This window comes from Mus musculus, chromosome X (genome assembly GCF_000001635.26).
Source record: "Mus musculus strain C57BL/6J chromosome X, GRCm38.p6 C57BL/6J".
NCBI classification, from domain to species: Eukaryota; Metazoa; Chordata; class Mammalia; order Rodentia; family Muridae; genus Mus; species Mus musculus.
The window spans coordinates 6,045,607-6,065,157 of NC_000086.7; the positions used below are offsets into that span (position 1 = coordinate 6,045,607).

Below are 19,551 nucleotides of genomic sequence, written 5' to 3' on the forward strand. Positions count from 1 at the left end.
GGACCCCTGGGAGCTCCCAGAGCCTAAGTCACCAACGAAAGAGCACACACAGCCTGGTCCACGGCCCCAGCACATATCTAGGAGAGGACTACCTTGTCTTAGCTCAGTGGGAGAGGATGAGCCTGATCCTGTAGAGACTTGATGCCCCAGGGAAGGAGGGTGGGGGGCGGGGGGAGGTGTGGTGCGTGGGTGAGTATTTTCTCAGAGGCAAAGGGGTGGGGGAAGGGGGTGAAGAATTCTTTGGAGGGGGCACTAGGAAGGGGGGCAACATTTGGAATGTAAAAAAACAATTTAAAAAACTACAAAAGAGACTATACTGCACAGGAGTACATGAAAATGGAAATTATCTTTCCATGACATCAGTAATCCTTACCAAAGTGAACTCTTTCCCCCACGAAGACAGCTGTGAATATCATCAAGCTAAACCACAGCAGACTGCATCTCTGCAAAAACAGCCAAAATTACTGTACCCAGGGCAAGGTGGTTTCAAGTTAGCGCAGGCTTGCCAAAGAGGTGCTGGGGGAGACTTTTGGGCCCTCAGAGTTTTACAAGGAGAGAAAGCTCAGAGAAAAGAACTTGCTGTGGTGAAAATTTTGTGTTTACTTTAGACCCTGGCATCCTGCTTCCCAGCAAGAGGTCATGTGGGCAAAGTACAAGGACCTTTGCAATCCCCAGATGCAAAGCGCTGGGCCAGGGCAATGGCTCACTGCTTAAAGTGTTTGAGGCTCAAGCATCAGCTCTGAGTCTGATGCCCACCACTGGCTTAAAAGCCAGGCTGCAATCCCAGCGCTAGAGAGACTAGAAAACACACTACGAATTCCTGGTGCTTTCTGGTCTAGTACAGACACATCTTAGAAAACCTGTCTCTGAAGTCATACTGGTGGGAGAGTAATGGAAGCAGTGGAGGGAGATACCTTTGCCCACCTTGGACCTACACCTATTCAGAGGTCAATGTCCACACACACATGTACACAAATAGGTGCACACACACTTGCAAGAATCACCTGTTCAGAGGTACACACACACACATACACACCGACACACACACCGACACACACACCGACACACACACACACACACACACACACACACACACACACACACACACGTTTATTTTCAAGAATCACCCAAATCCTAAATCCCTAGCTGCTCATTTGTGTGGAGGCCAGAAAGGGGCACAGGGTGTGAGGATGGAGGCTCTTGACATGGGATCCAAGACTTCAGTGGGTGCTGCCCCAGAAACAGCTTGCAATGAGGTTGAAAGGAGGGTCTTAACAAGAAGTCCGGGGTTCACTGACTGGAAACTGTGCAAACCGAGAAGAGGGGTTATGTGCAAGTGTTTAAGGCAAGGGCTGAACCAACATGGTGGACAAGCTGCAGAAGGGAACCTGTTGAAGAAGGCGAGCTGCATGTGACTCAGCAAAGATTCTTCTGGCAAGACTCTCATTGGTCATTCTGGGGACACCAGGCCTTCTGCCTATAAATAAGGCAGTGCAGTTCATGATGGGAGCTGAGTGTGAGGCCCGGGCCTCGACCCCTCTGCTTAGGCGACTCTCAGGGAGGACCTGGCCCCCTCTGCCTCCAGGTCTGGCTGAGACCCACACGTGGTGAGGACCCTGTGCAGCCAAGTCACAGTTGTGTGCACCTCCCCAGAGCACTGGCAGCAAGCAGCTTCCCAGTGCCAGCGGTGCGGGGCGCCTGCGCAGTGGGCCGGCGGCGTCGCGCTTTGCGGGAGTCGGGAGACCCCCGCCTCCGCGCCTCCGCCCCTCGCCCTCCGCCGCGCGCGCGCACGCGGGCCCGGCCACGCGCGCGCACGCGCCTCACCTCGCTCAACCCCTGGCGCAGCAGCGGCGGCGGCGGCGGCGGCGGCGGCAGAGCGGGCGAGCGCGCGCGAGATCGCGGCGATCCGGAGGGCGGGGACCGCGCACGGTCCACTCCGGGGCTGTGCGGAGGCGCGGGCTCTGGGCTCCCGGCTCCGGGCGGCGGAAGCGGCGCCTCCAATCAGGCGGCGGGCTCGCGACCCTCGGCGCGCCCGGCCGGTGCCGCCCGCCCCGCGGACTGACTGACGCGCCGGCTCGCCCCCGCCCCCGCGCCCGCCCGCCCGCCCGCCCCCGCCTCGTCTCCGCTGGCTCGGCACAGACTGCGCTCCGCTCCACTCCGCTCTCCTCTCCTCTCCTCCAGCCTCGCCGGGCCCTCTCCCTGCCAGCCTTTGCTCCTCGGCTGCGCGGCGGCAGCGGCCCGCTCGCTAGGCAGCTGCAAGCGACCTCAGAGGCGGCGGCGGCGGCGGCGGCGGCGTCGGGGAGGATGAAGTGCAAGCCGAACCAGACGCGGACCTACGACCCCGAGGGCTTCAAGAAGCGCGCCGCGTGCCTGTGCTTCCGCAGCGAGCGCGAGGACGAGGTGCTGCTGGTGAGCAGCAGCCGCTACCCCGACCGCTGGATCGTGCCGGGAGGGGGCATGGAGCCCGAGGAGGAGCCGGACGGCGCGGCGGTGCGCGAGGTGTACGAGGAGGCGGGAGTCAAGGGGAAGTTGGGCCGCTTGCTGGGCGTCTTCGAGCAGAACCAGGACCGCAAGCACCGGACCTACGTGTTCGTGCTCACCGTCACCGAGCTGCTGGAGGATTGGGAAGACTCGGTCAGCATCGGCAGGAAGCGCGAGTGGTTCAAGATCGAAGATGCCATCAAGGTCCTGCAGTGCCACAAGCCCGTGCACGCCGAGTACCTGGAGAAACTGAAGCTGGGCGGCTCCCCTACTAATGGGAACTCGGCCGCCCCGTCCCCGCCAGAGAGCGAGCCCTAGTATGTACCGCTCCCGCCCGGACTCCTGCCTGTCGCCTCCCCGCACTTGCCTCCTGCTTGCCTGGGGAGCACCTCTCCTGCCCTGTGCGCCCTCCTGCACGGGCAGGAGGGAGGCTTCTTTTGTTTCCTTGGCAGGCAGACCTCTGAATCACGCTTGCAAACTGTCTCGGTTGCCAGGCGCTGTTTGCAGACAATTTGCACGTTTTTCAGATGCTTTTCCAATCGCTTCTTGGTGACACTGTAAAAATCTTGCGGTCAGCCACAGCTGCATGGGATTTTGTGAAAGGTGCCTTAGCTGCTTGCTCTGCTCTTCTTGGAGGGTGTGCGTGTTTGTGTGTGTGTGTGTGTGTGTGTGTGTGTGTGTGTGTTCACCTGTGCATTGATGTGTACTCGTGCGCCAGTCTGCTCTGTAATGTTTTTGTTTGGATGGGTTTTCCCCCCGTTAAACAGCCTTTACATGTGTTTGTGCATAGTGTGCGTGCGCAACTTTGTTGTAGGGCTTTTTCTGGTTTGTTTCCTAGTGAAGGGACCTTTAGTTTTATCCACTGGTGAAGGGCCAGCGCACTGTGTCAGGCGGACTTCTTTTTTTGGTTCCTGGTTTCTTTCTCTCTCTCTCTCTCTCTCTCTCTCTCTCTCTCTCTCTCTCTCTTTCTCTCTCGTTTTCCTCTTGCTTCTTGGCAGTGGCCCATTCTTGGTAGACTTTGACTCAGATGATTTGTTTGAAAATAAATGAAGAAAAAGAACAACTGGTGCTTTACACAGTTTCCTTTTTGTAGACAGTACTTTTAGCATCCAAAATGCCATCAAACAGTCCCAGAGAAGGAACTTCGTGGTTTTTTTTTTTTTCATATGACCAAAAACCATTTTAATTTTCAAGAAAAAAATTACAGCTGAGGATTTTTTTTATTGCTGACTTAAAACGCCCTATATAATTTACAAACTGTTCCCCTGGTAGAATCGATATTTCTAGAGAATTGCTAATTAGTTACTTATTTTGAGGATAATTGTGGTTATTCCGTTGTTTTAGCCTGCGCATCCAGCAGCTTCCAATGACCAGCACATTTCTGGATACTCATTAAAAATGATAGTTTTTCTCCCTGTATGTCCATTTTGAAAGAAAGTAATTTATACTTGAATTTACTGATGTCCCAGGTTAAATTCCCTGTCAGTTACCACGGGAGTGGGAATCTTTAATGTGACCGCATATTTGTAGCCATTCAAATCATGAATGGGTTTATATTCTTGCTGCTCAGCTGTTCTCCAACTGTGAAGACATGGGAACCACTTATCTCATAGACCCAGAGTAAACATTTCATTCCTTACCACAAATCTTTTGGTTGTTCTACTGGTCTTGTTCTTACCTTGATACTTGTTTCAAATAAGGAGTCACTTGTAAGTCATTCCACATTCTCTTCTAAAGCTCTGATCACCTTCCCCTGCCATGTCTATTTGGGTATCTAGAAAGCCTTTTTAAAGACTGTTTTAAGACTGGAAAGATCACTCCATATTTGAGCGTTTTCAAGAAACATCACAGATGAGAATGATGAATGTGCTTGGGGAATTAACCGTGTAAAAGAACTAACCTCACTTGAGTTGGAGCTATTTACTTTTTATTCTTATTTTGCAAACAGAAAACAATTCATAGAATGTATTTTGATCATAATCTTTGCCCTGCCCCCAGTACTCCTCATCCTTACCCACACTCAGATTTGTGTTCCTTCTTGCTTAAAAACAAAACCAAGGAAACAAACAAAACCCACAAAAAGACAGCAAATCACAGCAAGATAAAAGCACACAAAATAACATGGAGTCTGTTTTGTGCTCGTCACCTGTTCCCTGAACACGAGACATACCCAGGAGTTGAGTTGGTAGACATAGTGTAACTCCTTTAGAGACACAGGATTTTCTCTGTCCCAGAAAGTACCTATTGCAAAGAGCTTCATGGTTAGGGCTAGGACTTTCTACTCCCTTCCCCTTCTCCATGCTGAGATTTTTTTCGTGGCTCAGATTTGTGCAGGCCTTGTACTAACTGTCTCAGGCTCTATGAGCGCATGTGCACATCAACCCTGCTGTGTCCAGAGGATGCTGTTTCCTAGGATCATATACCACTTCTTACTCTACAATCTTTCCATTGAATTCGCTTCCCCATAGATCCCTGAGCCTCGAGGAAGGGTGTTTAATAAAGAGAGCCCCAGTTCATTGCTCTCACAATTATTTTTAAAACATAACTACTGCTAAAACTTTGAGCATCATCTTTATAAAAAGATGGTTTTCATTTAGTTCATGTACATATCAATGTGTGAATCAATTGGTATTTCAGGAATGCATGAAGTACATCAATATCCAGCTCCAGAAACTCACACTCTATTTCTAACTCCTTATCACAATACTGGGATTCTTCTTCTGTCTTTTAATACCAGAGATAATTTTGGTTTTGAACTGTATGTATCCCGGTTCTTACTGCCTTATTGTGCAACTTAATATTCAGAGTATTCAAATGTTTTTCTCCATTGGGCTGGAGTTATTTAAAAATTCATACTGCTTTAAGCTTCTAAAAGTGGGGTCCTTGGATTTTTCTAAAGAAATGCGGTTTACCTTTAAGAAAAAATTTCTTGCACATTTAAAACATAAAGCCTAATTTCCAAAATATATCTTGATCTCTCATCAAAGGAAAAATTATATGACTAATTTGAAGCACTTATTTTTAATTCTAATCAAAATGTCATTTGCTAGTTAAAAAGTTTCTAATAGATTCTGTGATTTCATCTCAATTAACCTTAAGTTCTCCATTGATCTAGCATATAAAATGGATTTGGGTTTCTGGATATTTCTTTTTATAAAAGCCTTAGAAATGCATTGAAAGCTTTCCTTGTACTTGGTATTAGTCAGCAATGCATCAGCCTTTAAAATTAAATTTTATTTGTATGTGTGTGTATGCATGTGCACATACATGCATAAATAGCCCTCATGCATATATATACATGTGTGTATATGTGTTTGGGTGGGTGTGAGAATGCCCTTGTATAGCTGTGGAGGTCAGAGAACTATGTGAGGGAGTGGTGGTGTCTTCCACCAGGTGGGTCCCAGGAATAGAACTCATGTAGTCAGTGATTGGCAGCAAGTACCTTACCCACTGGGCCATCTTGCAGGTCCTCTTCTTGCATTTTTAAATTATATATTTTGCATAATCAAAATGTATTCATAATTCATTATTAAGAATTGTTTGCCTAAAAATATACTGTGGCTTTCCCCCCTTTAAAAATTACTTGGTTTCTTTAGGCTTGAGTTTCGACATCATTGAAAAAATTTTAATGTTCTATGAAACATAGACATGTCAGAGAAATTACAAACTCCTAGGAAATGATTTTTATCTTTAAGGTTTTGTCAATAGTCCCAGATTTGAACAGGTTACCAGGGATAATATATTAATTTCTACGAGTCAGTCTTCTAAAGACTGTTTAGAAACTGGGTATTTTTTCCTTGTGAGAGTGCTCATTTTACATACTAGTTATATGTATACTGAAATATACAGCCAAATTTTACATCCATCTTTGAGGAAAAGGAAGGAATATTCCCAACAGATAATTGTGATTTGTAGACACGAATTAGAAATGTTTTTCCCATTTCTTGAAGTGTTCTGTTGGTAACCAGGAATGTTTTTCCCCAGATCCTCATGCATGCTGATCATGTAGCAGGCCACTGAGCTCCACCCACAACTCCAAGATAGAATATTTTGTTCTTCCAGATGTACAAAGAGGAAACATGTTAATGTAGGTTTATGTTAATATTGGTTTGTATGTAGACTGGAAACATACAACGTTTTCTGTACTTTAAAGAAACAAACGAGAAATAGGAAATTTACTTTTATAATACATTTGCTTTATTTATTACTTTATACAGATTTATTTTAGAGGATTTATATAAAAGGTTTATCATTGAACAGTATGGGTTCATTTACAAAGGTTTCTATAAGAATGCCGTATAGGATCTAGAAGGGAATTTTCCCTGGCCAGAATTTTTATCTTCAGGCTTAATATTTTCCTGGTATCCCTCTCAAGGAACTACACTGTATTGAACATGTTTAAACATTTTTGAGCAGGCAGAACTATGAGAATTCAGTGTGGCCACACGACGTTTTTATGAGAGACCAGGAGGTAAAGGATACTGCCCTGGTGTTAGTTCTTACATTGTAATTTCATCCAAGTTACCACATCATCCCTGCACACAGGTTTTCTGTGAAATCCGTTGTTGTAGATAATGCACATAGATATTGCATAAATATCTCTCAATGAGATACTCTTTTTAAACTAGATTAAGATACTTCTATGTAGCGGTTAACAGTTTATTTACTATGTGGCTATCAGCCTGAATTATCTCTAGTCTTAAAGGTAGAATTTATCATTTTTTTCTGTATCTTCATTGTTACTTTCCTTTTGATAACCACTAGTTTCATAATTTTTATAGGAAGGTGTTTGTGTGCATGCGTGTGCATGTGCCTACATTGCACTTGCCTTAGAGCCTGCGAGGGCTTTCTAAACACCAAGTGACAGGTGCACTTAGTCTGTCCATTGCAAGAATTTTAAATATAAACTTGTTAAATGTATGTTTGTTTCTTTTTCCAGATGAACCGAGGCATGCTCAAGATCACACTGAAATCATCATTGATGTGAACCCAGTATCCAGTGGTATTGTCAAGTTCACCGGAGCACCATTAAGGTTGCCAAGGAGACCGCTCATTCTGGTTTTCCTTCTACATCTTGGAACACTCTTCTGTCTATCTTACCAACGTTTTTTGCTCTGGTTGTTGTACTATTGTGTGTGAACGGACTTAATTCAGCACCTATAGCCTTTCGTTGTGCTTTTCTGATGTGTCTGCTTTCTTCATTACACCTTTGAGAGCAATGACTATTTTTCCTTACTCTGCATATTCTGCATCCAAGACACTACTTGAAATATGGTTGGCATCACTGGAGGTCTTTGATTCTATTAGTATTTTGTAATCTCTTTGTGGCTAAACATTTCCCTCCCAATCTGGTGCTAGTAGAGTATCCGCTGTCTAAGCACCACGTGTGTAGCTCATGTGTATTCGGTGTTGCAGAAACATTTCAGGACAGTTTGAGATGTTCCAGAACAAGAATTAGTATTCATTTATATGTCATACCACACAATGGCTGGCATGGTTTTAATATTATGTCATCATTTAGGGTAACATTTTATAGAATTAGTCCTTCACCTAACAACTTTAGTGTTTTTGTACTGTTGCTAATTTGCTTAAAATTTTATTCAAAAGGTATCACTTGGTATAAAGGTAATTGTAACACATTACAATGAAAACCTATTGTGAGTTTTTATAAAAAATAAATTTTAAATTAATATACAAAGAATAATACATTTAATTTTTTTTGCAGTGCTCTACTTCTGAAATGTCACCTTAACATTTCCTTGCAGAAAATTCTGGGGTTGTTTTTGTTGTTGTTGTTGTTGTTTACAGATTCAATATTCTGTATTATTTGATGATGAGCACGAAAAAAAAAAAACCTGCTACTGAAGCAGTTTTCAGAGCTAATTGTGCCATTTAGTTGCTTAAGTGTCTTTTGCCTCTCTCACTTTTTCAGTTGGCTGTGGTTCTCATCCCTTTCCTAGTACAGTGGTCTGGCTGGCTCCTCAGTACCACAAGCTCTCTGCATGTTTATGCAGAGGAGAGTGAGTGCTAAATTGGTGTCCCTTAGAAAGGCTTCAGGGAAAGAGACTGCTGTAAAGGGGAATGCAAAATAAAGAGTTTAAATGAGGAAGCTCAGTTTGACTCTTTCCAGAAGAATAACTTTATGCCAAGGACAAAGACATTTCAGAGTTTTGTCACAGGGTGTGTGATGTCAACACTCTTACTCAGCTCATCCTGAGGGTTCCAAAGAGGTTCTGATATGGCTGGTGGTTGTGTCTCGCTTTTTCATTATAAACCATTAGATTTGGAAAGGCCTGAACTCCAATTTAGTGTTAACACCCTTCCTCATGGTACCAGTGAAATGTATTGTGTCCCCATATCTTACAGACGTTAAAATAAAACCACACATTCTAATTTGCTGGAGTTTCTATTTGTGACATGTACTATGTGGATGTGCTTTCTAAAGAAACCCTTATCTTTTAGAAAACTGTACTGAAAATTTACAGAGATGCTACTGTTATTTGCTTCAATATAATCAGGGTGGTATACGTTTGTACATAGATGAAACAAGACTGACTCTGACTTGATAATTGTTGAAGCTGTGTGATAGATGTTTGAGAATTCATTATTCTCTATACTTTTGTATATGTTTGAAATTTTCCATAATAAAAATTGTAAAACTGTATTCCTTAGAAGTTACTTGGAGGCCAACTCTCCCTTTTAGAATCTACGTATGGATGGCTGGTCAGAATAAGAATTCACAACACAGAAATATAAGCCTATTCTTTTTTTTTTTCTCAGCTGAAATTTTATTTTTGCTTTCAGTTCTTATCTATGTGCTTTAGAAAATATGCTCTGGACCAATTCCCTCCAAGATGCAGATAGAGTGTTCATGGTAAAACTCCAGGCATCTTTTGATGTTTTGTTCCTTTCTGCTCCCTTCCTAGCTTTGTCAATTCTTTCATTGCAGTGGCATAAATATGCTTTACAGGGTTCACAGTTCCCCAAAGTCATATTAGAATCCAAATAAAATTGTACCAATACAAAAGCAATAAGATCCTGAAACAGTAATATATCATGGCAAAGCCAAAAATGTTTTTCTTTTGACTATTGAGCCCTGAGCCTGTCTACATCCCAGTGATAAAGGAAGTAGATAAAATAATAAGCCTATTCTTCTAAAAAGGTAACTTATCTTCTTAACCTAAACCTGTTGCTAACCGTGCCTTTCTTTCCAAGAAGTTTTTTTTCTTGGAAAGCCTCCAGATAACATGTGCAAAAGGATCTTAGTCCATGAAGTATGCAATATGTGAGTGAGCAGGGGACATAAGAAAGAATCTTAGTCCACCCAGTATGCAGTATGTGAGTGAGCAGGGACATAAGAAAGGACCTTAGTCCACCCATTATGCAGTATGTAAGTGAGCAGGGGACCTCGAAAGGATCTTAGGCCACGCAGTATGCAGTATGTGAGGAGGGGACATATGTAAGGAATTAATCCACGGAGAATGCAGTATGTTAGGGAGCAGGGGACATAAGAAAGACCTTAGTCCACGCAGTATGCAGTATGTAAGCAGGGGCATAAGAAAGGACTTTAGTGCACCCATTATGCAGTATGTGAGTGAGCAGGGACATAGGATAGGACCTTAATCCACCCAGTATGCATTATGTGAGCAGGGACATAAGAAAAGATCTAAGTCCACCCAGTATGCAGTATGTGAGCAGGACAAAAGAAAGGACCTTATTCCACACAGTATGCAGTATGTGAGTGAGCAGGGAATATAGAAAGGATCTTAGTCCATGCAGTATGCAGTATCTGTGCAGGGACATAAGAAAGGATCTTTGTCCACCCAGTATGCAGTATGAGAGTGAGCAGGGGACATAAGAAATGACCATTGACTCCAAGTATGCAGTATATGTGTGAGCAGGGGACATAAGGAAGGATTTTTGTCCACCAAGTATGCAGTATGTGAGTGAGCAGGGACATAAGAAAGGACTTTAGTCCACCCAGTATATAGTATGTAAGCAGAAACATATGATAGGACCTTAGTCCACCTAATATGCAGTATGTGAGCAGGGGAAATAAGAAAGCACTTTAGTCCACACAGTATGCCATATGTGAGTGAGCAGAGACATAAGAAAGGACATTAGACCACACAGTATGCAGTATGTGTAAGAGCAGGGAAATAAGAAAGGATATTAATCCACCCATTATGCAATATTTGAATGAACACGGACATAAGAAAGGTCTTTAGTCCACACAGTATGCAGTATGTGACTGAGCAGGACAAAAGAAAGGACCTTAGTCAACACAGTATGCAGTATGTGAGTGAGCAAGGGACATAGAAAGGATCTTAGTCCACGCAGTATGCATTATGTGTTCAGGGACATAAGAAAGGACCTGAGTCCACACAGTATGCAGTATGAAAGGGAGCAGGGGACATAGATAGTATCTTAGTCCACGGAGTATGCAGTATGTGAGCAGGGGACATAAGAAATGAACATTGTCCCCCAAGTATGCAGTATATGAATGAGTAGGGGACATAAGAAATGGTTTTAGTCCACCAAGTATGCAGTATGTGAATGAGCAGAGCCATAAGATAGGACCTTAGTCCACCCAGTATGCAGTATGTGAGCAAGGACACAAGAAAGGATCTTATTCCACGCATTATGCAGTATGTGAGTGACCAGTGAGCAGGGGCCATAAGGTAGTATGTTAATCCACCCAGTATGTAGTGTGTGAGCAGTGACATAAAAAAGGACTTAGCCCACCCAGGATGCACTTTGTGAGTGAGCAGGTACATAAGAAAGGACCTTGGTCCACCTAGTATGCAGTATGTGACTGAGCAGGGGACATAAGGAAAGTTGTTAATCCACCCAGTTGTAGTATGTGAGCAGTGACATAATAAAGGACTTAGTCCACCCAGTATGTACTTTGTGAGTGTGAAGGGACATAAGAATGGTCCTTAGTCCAGCCAGTATGCAGTATGTGAGTGAGCAGGGACATAAGGAAGGACCTTAGTCCACCCATTATGCAGTATGTGAGTGAGCAGGGTATAAAAGAAAGGACCTTAGTCCACTCCATATCCAGTATGTGAGCAAGGACATAAGAACGGATATCAGTCCACCCAGTATGCATTATGTGAATGAGCAGGTGACATAAGAAAAGATCTTAGTCCTGCAGTATGCAGTATGTGAATGAGCAGGGGACATAAGAAAGGATTTTAGTCCATGCAGTATACAACATGTGAGTGAGCAGGGTACATAAGGTAGGATGTTAATCAACCCAGTATGTAGTATGTGAGCAGTGACATAAAAAAGGAATTAGCCCACACAGTATGTGCTTTGCGAGTGAGAAGGGACATAAGACCATACTCCACAACCTATGCACTTTGTGAGTGAGCAGGGACATAATAATGGACCTTAGTCCACCCACTATGCTGTATGTGAGTGAGTAGGGAAATAAGAAAGGATCTTAGTCAACCCAGTATGCAGTATGTGAGCAAGGACATAATGTACGACCTTAGTCCACGCATTATGCAGTATGTGAGTTACAAGGGGACTTAAGAAAGTATCTTAGTCGACTCAGTATGCAGTATGTGAGTGAGCTGTGGACATAAGAAAGGACATTAGTGTGCCAAATAATCAGTATGTGTGCAGGGACATAACAAAGGACCTTAGTCCACCCAGTTTGCAGTATTTGAGTGAGCAGGGACATACGAATGGAACCTTCGTCCATCCAGTATGCAGTATGTGAGTGAGCAGGGACATAAGAAACGATCTTAGTCCACCCAGCATTTAGTATGTGAGCAGGGACATAAGAAAGGATCTTAGTCCACGCTGTATGCAGTATGTGAGTGAGCAGGGACATAAGAAAGGACCTTAGTCCACACAGTATGCAGTATGTGAGTGAGCAGGGACATAAGAAAGGATCTTAGTCCACGCTGTATGCAGTATGTGAGCAGGGGAAATAAGAAAGCACTTTAGTCCATGCGGTATGCAGTATGTGAGTTAGCAGGGACATAAGAAATGATCTTAGTCCACCCATTATGCTGTATGTAAGTGAGCAGGGGACTTTGAAATAATCTTAGTCCACACAGTATGCAGTATGTGAGGAGGGGACATATGTAAGGACCTTAGTCCACACAGTATGCAGTATGTGAGTGAGCAGGGACATAAGAAAGTAACATAGTCCACCCAGTATGCATTATTGGAGTGAGCACTGGAGATAGGAAAGTGTCTTAGTCCTCCCACTCTGCAATATGTAAGTAGGGACATACGAAAGGACCTTAGTCCACCCAGTATGCAATATGTGAGTGAGCAGGAGACAAAAGAATGGACCTTAATCCACAGTGTATGCAATATGTGACTGAGCAGAGGACATAAGAAAGGACCTTAGTCCACCCTGTATGCACTATGAGAGTAGGGATATAAGAAAGCACTTTAGTCCACCCAGTATGCAGTATGTGAGTGAGCAGGGACATAGGAAAGGACCTTAGTCTACCCAGTATGCAGTATGTGACTGAGCTGAGGCCATAAGAAAGGATGTTAGTCTACTCAGTATGTAGTATGTGAACAGGGACATAGGAATGGACCTTAGTCCACCCAGTATGCAGTATGTGAGTGAGCAGGGACATAAGAAAGGACATTAATCCACCCAGTATGCAATATGTAAGTGAACATGGACATAAAAAAGGACATTGGTCCCCCCAGTATTCAGTATGTGAGTGAGCAGCGAAATAAGAATGGACCTTAGGCAATGCAGTGTGCAGTATGTTAGTGAGTAAGGGACATAGAAAGGATTTTAGTCCACGCAGTATGCAGTATATCAGTGAGCATGGACATATGAAAGGATCTTAGTCCACCCAGTATTCAGAATGTGAACAGGGACATCAAAAGGACATTAGTCCACCAGTATGCCGTACTAGAGTGACTAGAGGACAGAAGAAAACATGATAGTCCATGCCGTATGCAGTATGTGAGTGAGCAGGGGGCATATGAAAGGATGTTAGTCCACCCAGTATGTAGTGTGTCAGCAGGGACATAAGAAAGGGCCTTAGTCTACCCAGTATGCAGTATGTGAGTGAGCAGCGACATAAGAAAGGACCTTAGTCCACGCAGTATGCTGCAAGTGAGTGAGCAGGAGACATAAGAAAAGATCTTAGTCCATGCAGTATGCAGTATGTGAGTGAGCAGGGGCCATAAGACAGGATAGTCCACTCAGTATGTAGTTTGTGAGCAGGGACATAAGAAAGGAACTTAGTCCATGCTGTATGCCGTATATGAGTGAGCAAGGGACATAAGAAACGATGTTAGTCCACCCACTATGTAGAATGTGAGCAGGGACATACGAATGGACCTTAGTCCACCTAGTATGCACTTTGTGAGTGAGCAGGGACATAAAAAGGGACCTTAGTCCACCCAATATGCACTATTTGAGTGAGCAAGGACATAACAAAGGACCTTAGTCCACCCAGTATTCAGTATTTGAGTGAGCAGGGGACATAAGGAAGGACCTTAGTCCACCAGTATGCAGTATGTGAGCATGGACATAAAAAAGGACCTTAGACTACCCAGTATGCGGTATGTGAATGAGCAGGGTACATAAGAAAGGACCTTAGTCCACGCAGTATGCTTTATGTGAGTGAGCAGGGGACATAAACTCAAGTGTGAATGGGACATCACTTCATTTAAAAAATGTGTGTGTGTGTGTGTGTGTGTGTGAGTTCAAACACTCTGTGTGCGTCTGTGTTTCTGTGTGTGTTTGCATGGGCACGCGCACTGACATGTTTGTGTGCATTTGCAGGCAGTGTATTATGTCACCAAATCCCCTGGAACTGGAGTTAAGAATGCTAGTAAGCTCCCATATCGGTGTTTGGGACCCAACCCAAGTCCTTTGCAAGAACGGCAAGTCCTCTTAACTGCTCAGCCATCTCTCCAGCCCAACAATTTTCTTTGAAAATAATGTTCTAATTAATCTTCATAAAATTCTAAAATTTAAAAATGAGTATAATGTACACATTATCCCTCTTGACATAGATAACTAAACTTCCAAAAAAACATGCAAGTGGGACAGGAGCTAGAGAGATGCCTCAGCAGATGTCTCAGTACTAGGCTGCTCTTCCAGAGGACCCAGGTTCAATTCCCAGCATCCACATGACTGCTTACCACTGTTGGTAACTTCAGTTCCAAGGGACCTGGTACCCTAACACAGTACTACCCTATATTCCACAGAGCCAAGGAAGTCAAATAAGAAGAAGAAGTGTCTAAGGGAGGGTGGTTGAATCCACAGAAAGAAAATACATATCAAAGGTTGATAGATGAATGGATAGAAGGACTTGGGTGAGAGGGGGGAAAGGAGGGGTACAGGGAGATCAGGGGAGAGAGAACATAAATGGGTGGGGGAGGGGACATCTCTAGGATGTGCCAGAAACCTGGGGTGGGGGCAGGGTGCAATTGGGGCAACACTAGCTGAGACTCCTAGCAGTGAGAGAGATGGATCCTGAAGGGGCCAATTCTTATAGTCCAGCAAGACTCCCAGAGGAAGGATAAAGTCAGCAAACCACCCACAAACCTTCAACCCAAAATGTGCCCTGCCTCCAAGATGTGCAGAGATAAAGATGAAGCAGAGACTGAGAGAATGACCAACCAATGACTACCCCAACCCATGGTCAAGAACCAACCCCTGAAATAATTAGGGAGACTCATCTAGCATGGCTGTCCTCTGAGAGGCTTCACCCAGGAGCCAATGGAAACAGATTCAGAGACCCACAGCCTAACACTAGGTGGAGATCAGAGTGTTGTGGGGGAGTTGGGGGAAGGACAGAGGGACTAGAAGAGAACAGGGACTCCACAGGAAGACCAACAGAGTCAACTAACCAGGACCCTTGGGGGCTTCCAGAGACTGAACTGCCAACCAAAGAGTGAGCTCGGGCTGGGCCTAGGCTCCCTGTACATATGTAGCAGATGTGCAGCTTGGTCTTCATCTAGGTCCCCCAACAACTGAAGTGGGGGCTGTCTCTAAATCTGTTGCCTGCCTGTGGATCCCAGTTCCCTAGCCAGGCCTCTTTGTCTGGCCTTAGTGGGAGAGGATTTGCCTAGTCATGCAGTGACTTGATGTGCTGGGTGGGGAGGAAAGGAAGGGGTGTTCCCCCTTCTTAGAAGAGAAGGGGAAAATGGGGGAAGGATATGTGTGAGAGGTTACTGGGATGTAAAGTGAATAAATAAAATAATAATAATAATAATAATAATAATAATAATAATAACAAACATACAAATGGGGCTGGAGAGATGTCTCAGTGGTTAAGAGCACTGGCTGCTCTTGCAGAGGACACATGTTCAATTCCCAGCACTCATATGGTGGCTCACAAATGTCTGTAACTCCAGTTCCAGGGGACCTGGCACCCTCACACAGACTCATAGGCAAAACGCTAATGCACATTAAAAATGTAATGATAAAAATACAAACACAAATTTCAGTCTTGACTCTTTGCAAATATATGTGTGTGTTTGTGTGTGTGTGTGTGTGTGTATTCTGATCAGAATATTTCTCAAAAGTTCATGATGTTTTTATTTTAATCACATTCCACACAGGCACCTTGTTCTTAGCAGTTTTAGACTACTGCTTAGGGCCATTATCAATTTTGTGCTGCTTCTGATATGCACAGGCACAGGAAACAAAACATAATACTTCGGTCTGAAATTTAGATAAAACTCTTATCTACCAAGTCCTGGCAGAAAAAAAAAGTCTATTTTGCCATGAGTGTGCATGCATGCATGTGTAAAAATGTGTGTGTGTTTTCTAAAATGTTCACATACCAAGCTCTGAAGCCATACAACTTGAAGTAATCAGCTCAGGTGGTGACAGCTAGTGTCAATTATCAATTTAGAATCATCTTGGAATTGGGATTCTAGACAAGGCAGTGGGGGTTGGGATTGGTTCTGTTAACTGGGATGGGAAGACCTGCCCACTGTATGTGACTATGTAAGTGAGCAAAGATGAGAAATAGCAAGCATTTACTCCTGTCTGGTTCTTGATTTCAGATGTCACCTTAACAGCAGCTTCAAGCTCTTGCTGCCTTGACGTCCCCATTATGAGGCTATAACCTTGAACAGTGAGCTAAAATAAAACCTTTCTCCTTGAATTGCTTTTGGTGGGGTATTTTACCATGGTGATGGGCAAAGAAACTAAGACATTAAGACACACGTTTTTCTGAAGGAAAACAATTGAAGCATATTGGCCACAAATAGGCCTCAGATTCATAGCCGTACCTGTTTTACAGGCTGTTCATTTTCTCTAGATCCTCACTCATCTGTAATACAATTTTGTAGCCCCTGCCTCTAATTTGGTTGCTATTCAGTTGTTGCTAATGGGTAAACAGGACACCCCCTTCTTTGGACTAAGGGAAGTACTGCTCTTGGGCTTTCCCCTTTTTAAGCCATAATATGCCATCATACTTAATTTCCTACGGCACTTTTGATACCACTCTGTGATCTAAAAGAGAATTTACTGAGGATAGCAAGAGCATGTGAAGAGAATATAATAAAGTCATTGAGAGCTTAGTGAGATGATGTGGAAGAGAAGACAATTTCATACCTGCAACCTTAGTTTGATACCCAAACTTACATGGTGAAATCAAGAATTCAACTTGAAGTTGTCCTCTGATCTCCACACATGCACAATGGCACTGGCAAACACACACACACACACACACACACACACACACACACACACACAGAGAGAGAGAGAGAGAGAGAGAGAGAGAGATTTTTAAGAAACATAGCTTACACTTACAATATATAAAATATATACTGGAAGGATAGGTCAGGCTCTTTCTTGAATTTGTTTTTCCAATACAAGCTGACTTCAAATGGCTAGCAAAAGTTCCTCCAACTGAAGTAGCAAGCATAGATTCTGCATGGGTCTACACCATATATATTATGTATATATGATAGCTTCCAATTTAGTGTTTTTATGGCATTACTGAGTGTGTGAATGAGTGGGTCTCTGATTCTTGTACCTTCTCTTGGGGCTCTTCTCCTTCTGTTGGTTTGTCTTGTCTAAATCTGATGGGTTAGTTTTTGTTTTATCTAAGATTATGTTATATATATTTAAATAAAGGAAGGAAGGAAGGAAGGAAGGAAGGAAGGAAGGAAGGAAGGAAGGAAGGAAGGAAGGAAAACCTAGCAACTAGGGTAAAGTTAACAACAGAGCTGTCCTTTATTCCTGATGACAGAGGGAAAATTAGTTTTCTCCAATAGAGTGAGACTGGGTATGCTAACCAGGGCAGGCCTCATCTTCAGGAGAAGTTGACCAGCATATAATGGACTTTGCAGTTTTTTTGTGTGTGTTTATTTGGTTACAGTTTGGTAGGGTTTTTTGTTTTGTTTTGTTTTTGTTTTGGGTGTGTTTTCTTGGTTTGGGGTTTTTTATATTGGGCTTTTGTTTTTGAGAAAGAACTTAAAGTTGGGGGATATGGAGGGGAGTGGATTGGAAAGGACTTGGAGGAGGAAAACATCCTATTTAAATTAAAAAGCATTTTAATTAATAAAAACATTGTTTTAAAACAATTTTTAAAACATAAAACAAAAATTGTTTTAAATAATAAAAATAATTAATGAAGATTAATTATAATAAACGTGTCACTCCAATGTAAGATAGGGTAAAGTGGATGGGACCTTTGTATTGCTGTCTTTATTTTTATGTGAATTAAAAGGCTTGTTCTAAAAATATAAAGTCCATTTAAAATTTTCTAAGGAGGGAAAAAGAGATTAAAAGTTCCTCTAACATCCACTGTATAAAAAGACTGATGAAATACTGTCTGGCCAGATCTACATGGCAATATGAAGAAGCATGCCAGAATTTCTGGGAATTTGGACCTATTTGGGCCCAGTGCTGAAGGGATAGATAGGGGCTCTGGCCAGAGTTGGTTTAAAAAGAAGAAAAAGAAAGAAAGTTTCCTTTAGTCTACTCTGTCAAACTTAAGCTCCATTTCTTGGGTAATATAAAGAAAACATGGAAGACTGCAAAAGCCATTCCTAGTAGGTGGCTCCATTATGTCCCCATGATACCTTGTGCACATTTTAAAAATTACTCGCAAATATTTATTAACATGAAATCACTGTAATCTTAATGGAATGAAGTGTAGTATATTGATACAGAAATCCAGCATGTAATGATCAAATCAGGGCAATCAGAATTACTTCTCCACATAAACTATTCTATCTTAAAAATCAGGTGGCGCTTGATAGAAAAGATCCCATAAAAACTGAGGCTGAACATTATTAAGTCAAACAAGTCATTCGCAGTAAGGAGCAGAAATAGAAGTGAGTACCAGATATGAAGAACGCTATTGCTGTTCTATCACAAAACCAAAACCAACTGTTGGCTCCCAGTTTTTAAAACCAGAAAACATATGAGTTGGTAAATATATTCACTTGTTTCCCTAAAGTACTTTATTATCTATCTGTATCCCATAACACTATGCTGTATGCATTGAATACATACAATAAAATTTCTATTTAAAAGAATACAAATTATCTAATATACCCTGAAGGACTCCTTTCTCGAGAACATTCTGCTTTCCAAGACTATTTACAAGTAACTTCATCTAATTCTCGCTCAAACACTAGTATGGCTGATAGGTGAAGAAAGAGCCTCCATTGAGTTTCAAATAGAAACTTGTGAATTCTTTGTGTTTTCTCTAGAAAGCATTAGACACATAAATAGAAAGCCATTCGAATTTATCTAAGGCCCCTAGTTTCCAGTTTCAGAAAACCACTCGCAACACTAGGTCAGAAATTTTATTAGCTCCAGGTATATTCAACCCATATGATACTTCACTTAGCTCTGCAGGCTCAGCTCCTAGGAGGGAACACTATCCTTCTCAGAGAAAATGCCATGAAACTTGGCAACTAAAGAGGAAGTAAGATTCAGCCAGAAGTAGCAAAATGGAACTCCAGAGATAAGGAGGAAAAGATTTGACGTTTGGGAAGCCAGGCAGAGTATGATCTTTTTACAAAAAGGAATTGCTTTGTTGTGCCTACAATTAAAGTATGTGAACAGAAACTGAAGGGATGCAAGCATGTGTGGCAGTG

At 43.0% G+C, this 19,551-nt stretch overlaps 1 protein-coding gene and 1 long non-coding RNA gene across 3 annotated transcripts in view; one reads left to right on the top strand and one right to left on the bottom strand.

Moving 5' to 3' along the window:
- Positions 1 to 19,551, bottom strand: part of Gm26618 — a 70,471-nt gene that overhangs the window by 23,521 nt on the left and 27,399 nt on the right. The window lies entirely within an intron of this gene.
- On the top strand, positions 1,865 to 9,145 carry Nudt11 (nudix (nucleoside diphosphate linked moiety X)-type motif 11). 2 transcript variants are annotated; one of them, XR_003953019.1, is made up of 2 exons: positions 1,865 to 6,568; positions 7,421 to 9,145. XR_003953019.1 is itself a non-coding variant. In NM_021431.2 (2 exons), coding segments are annotated over exons 1-2 (495 nt in total). In that variant the 5' UTR covers positions 1,901 to 2,304; the 3' UTR covers positions 7,422 to 9,145. The 2 variants fall into 2 exon arrangements, 1 of the variants encoding a protein (NP_067406.2); NM_021431.2 differs by having other exon boundaries at positions 1,901 to 2,798.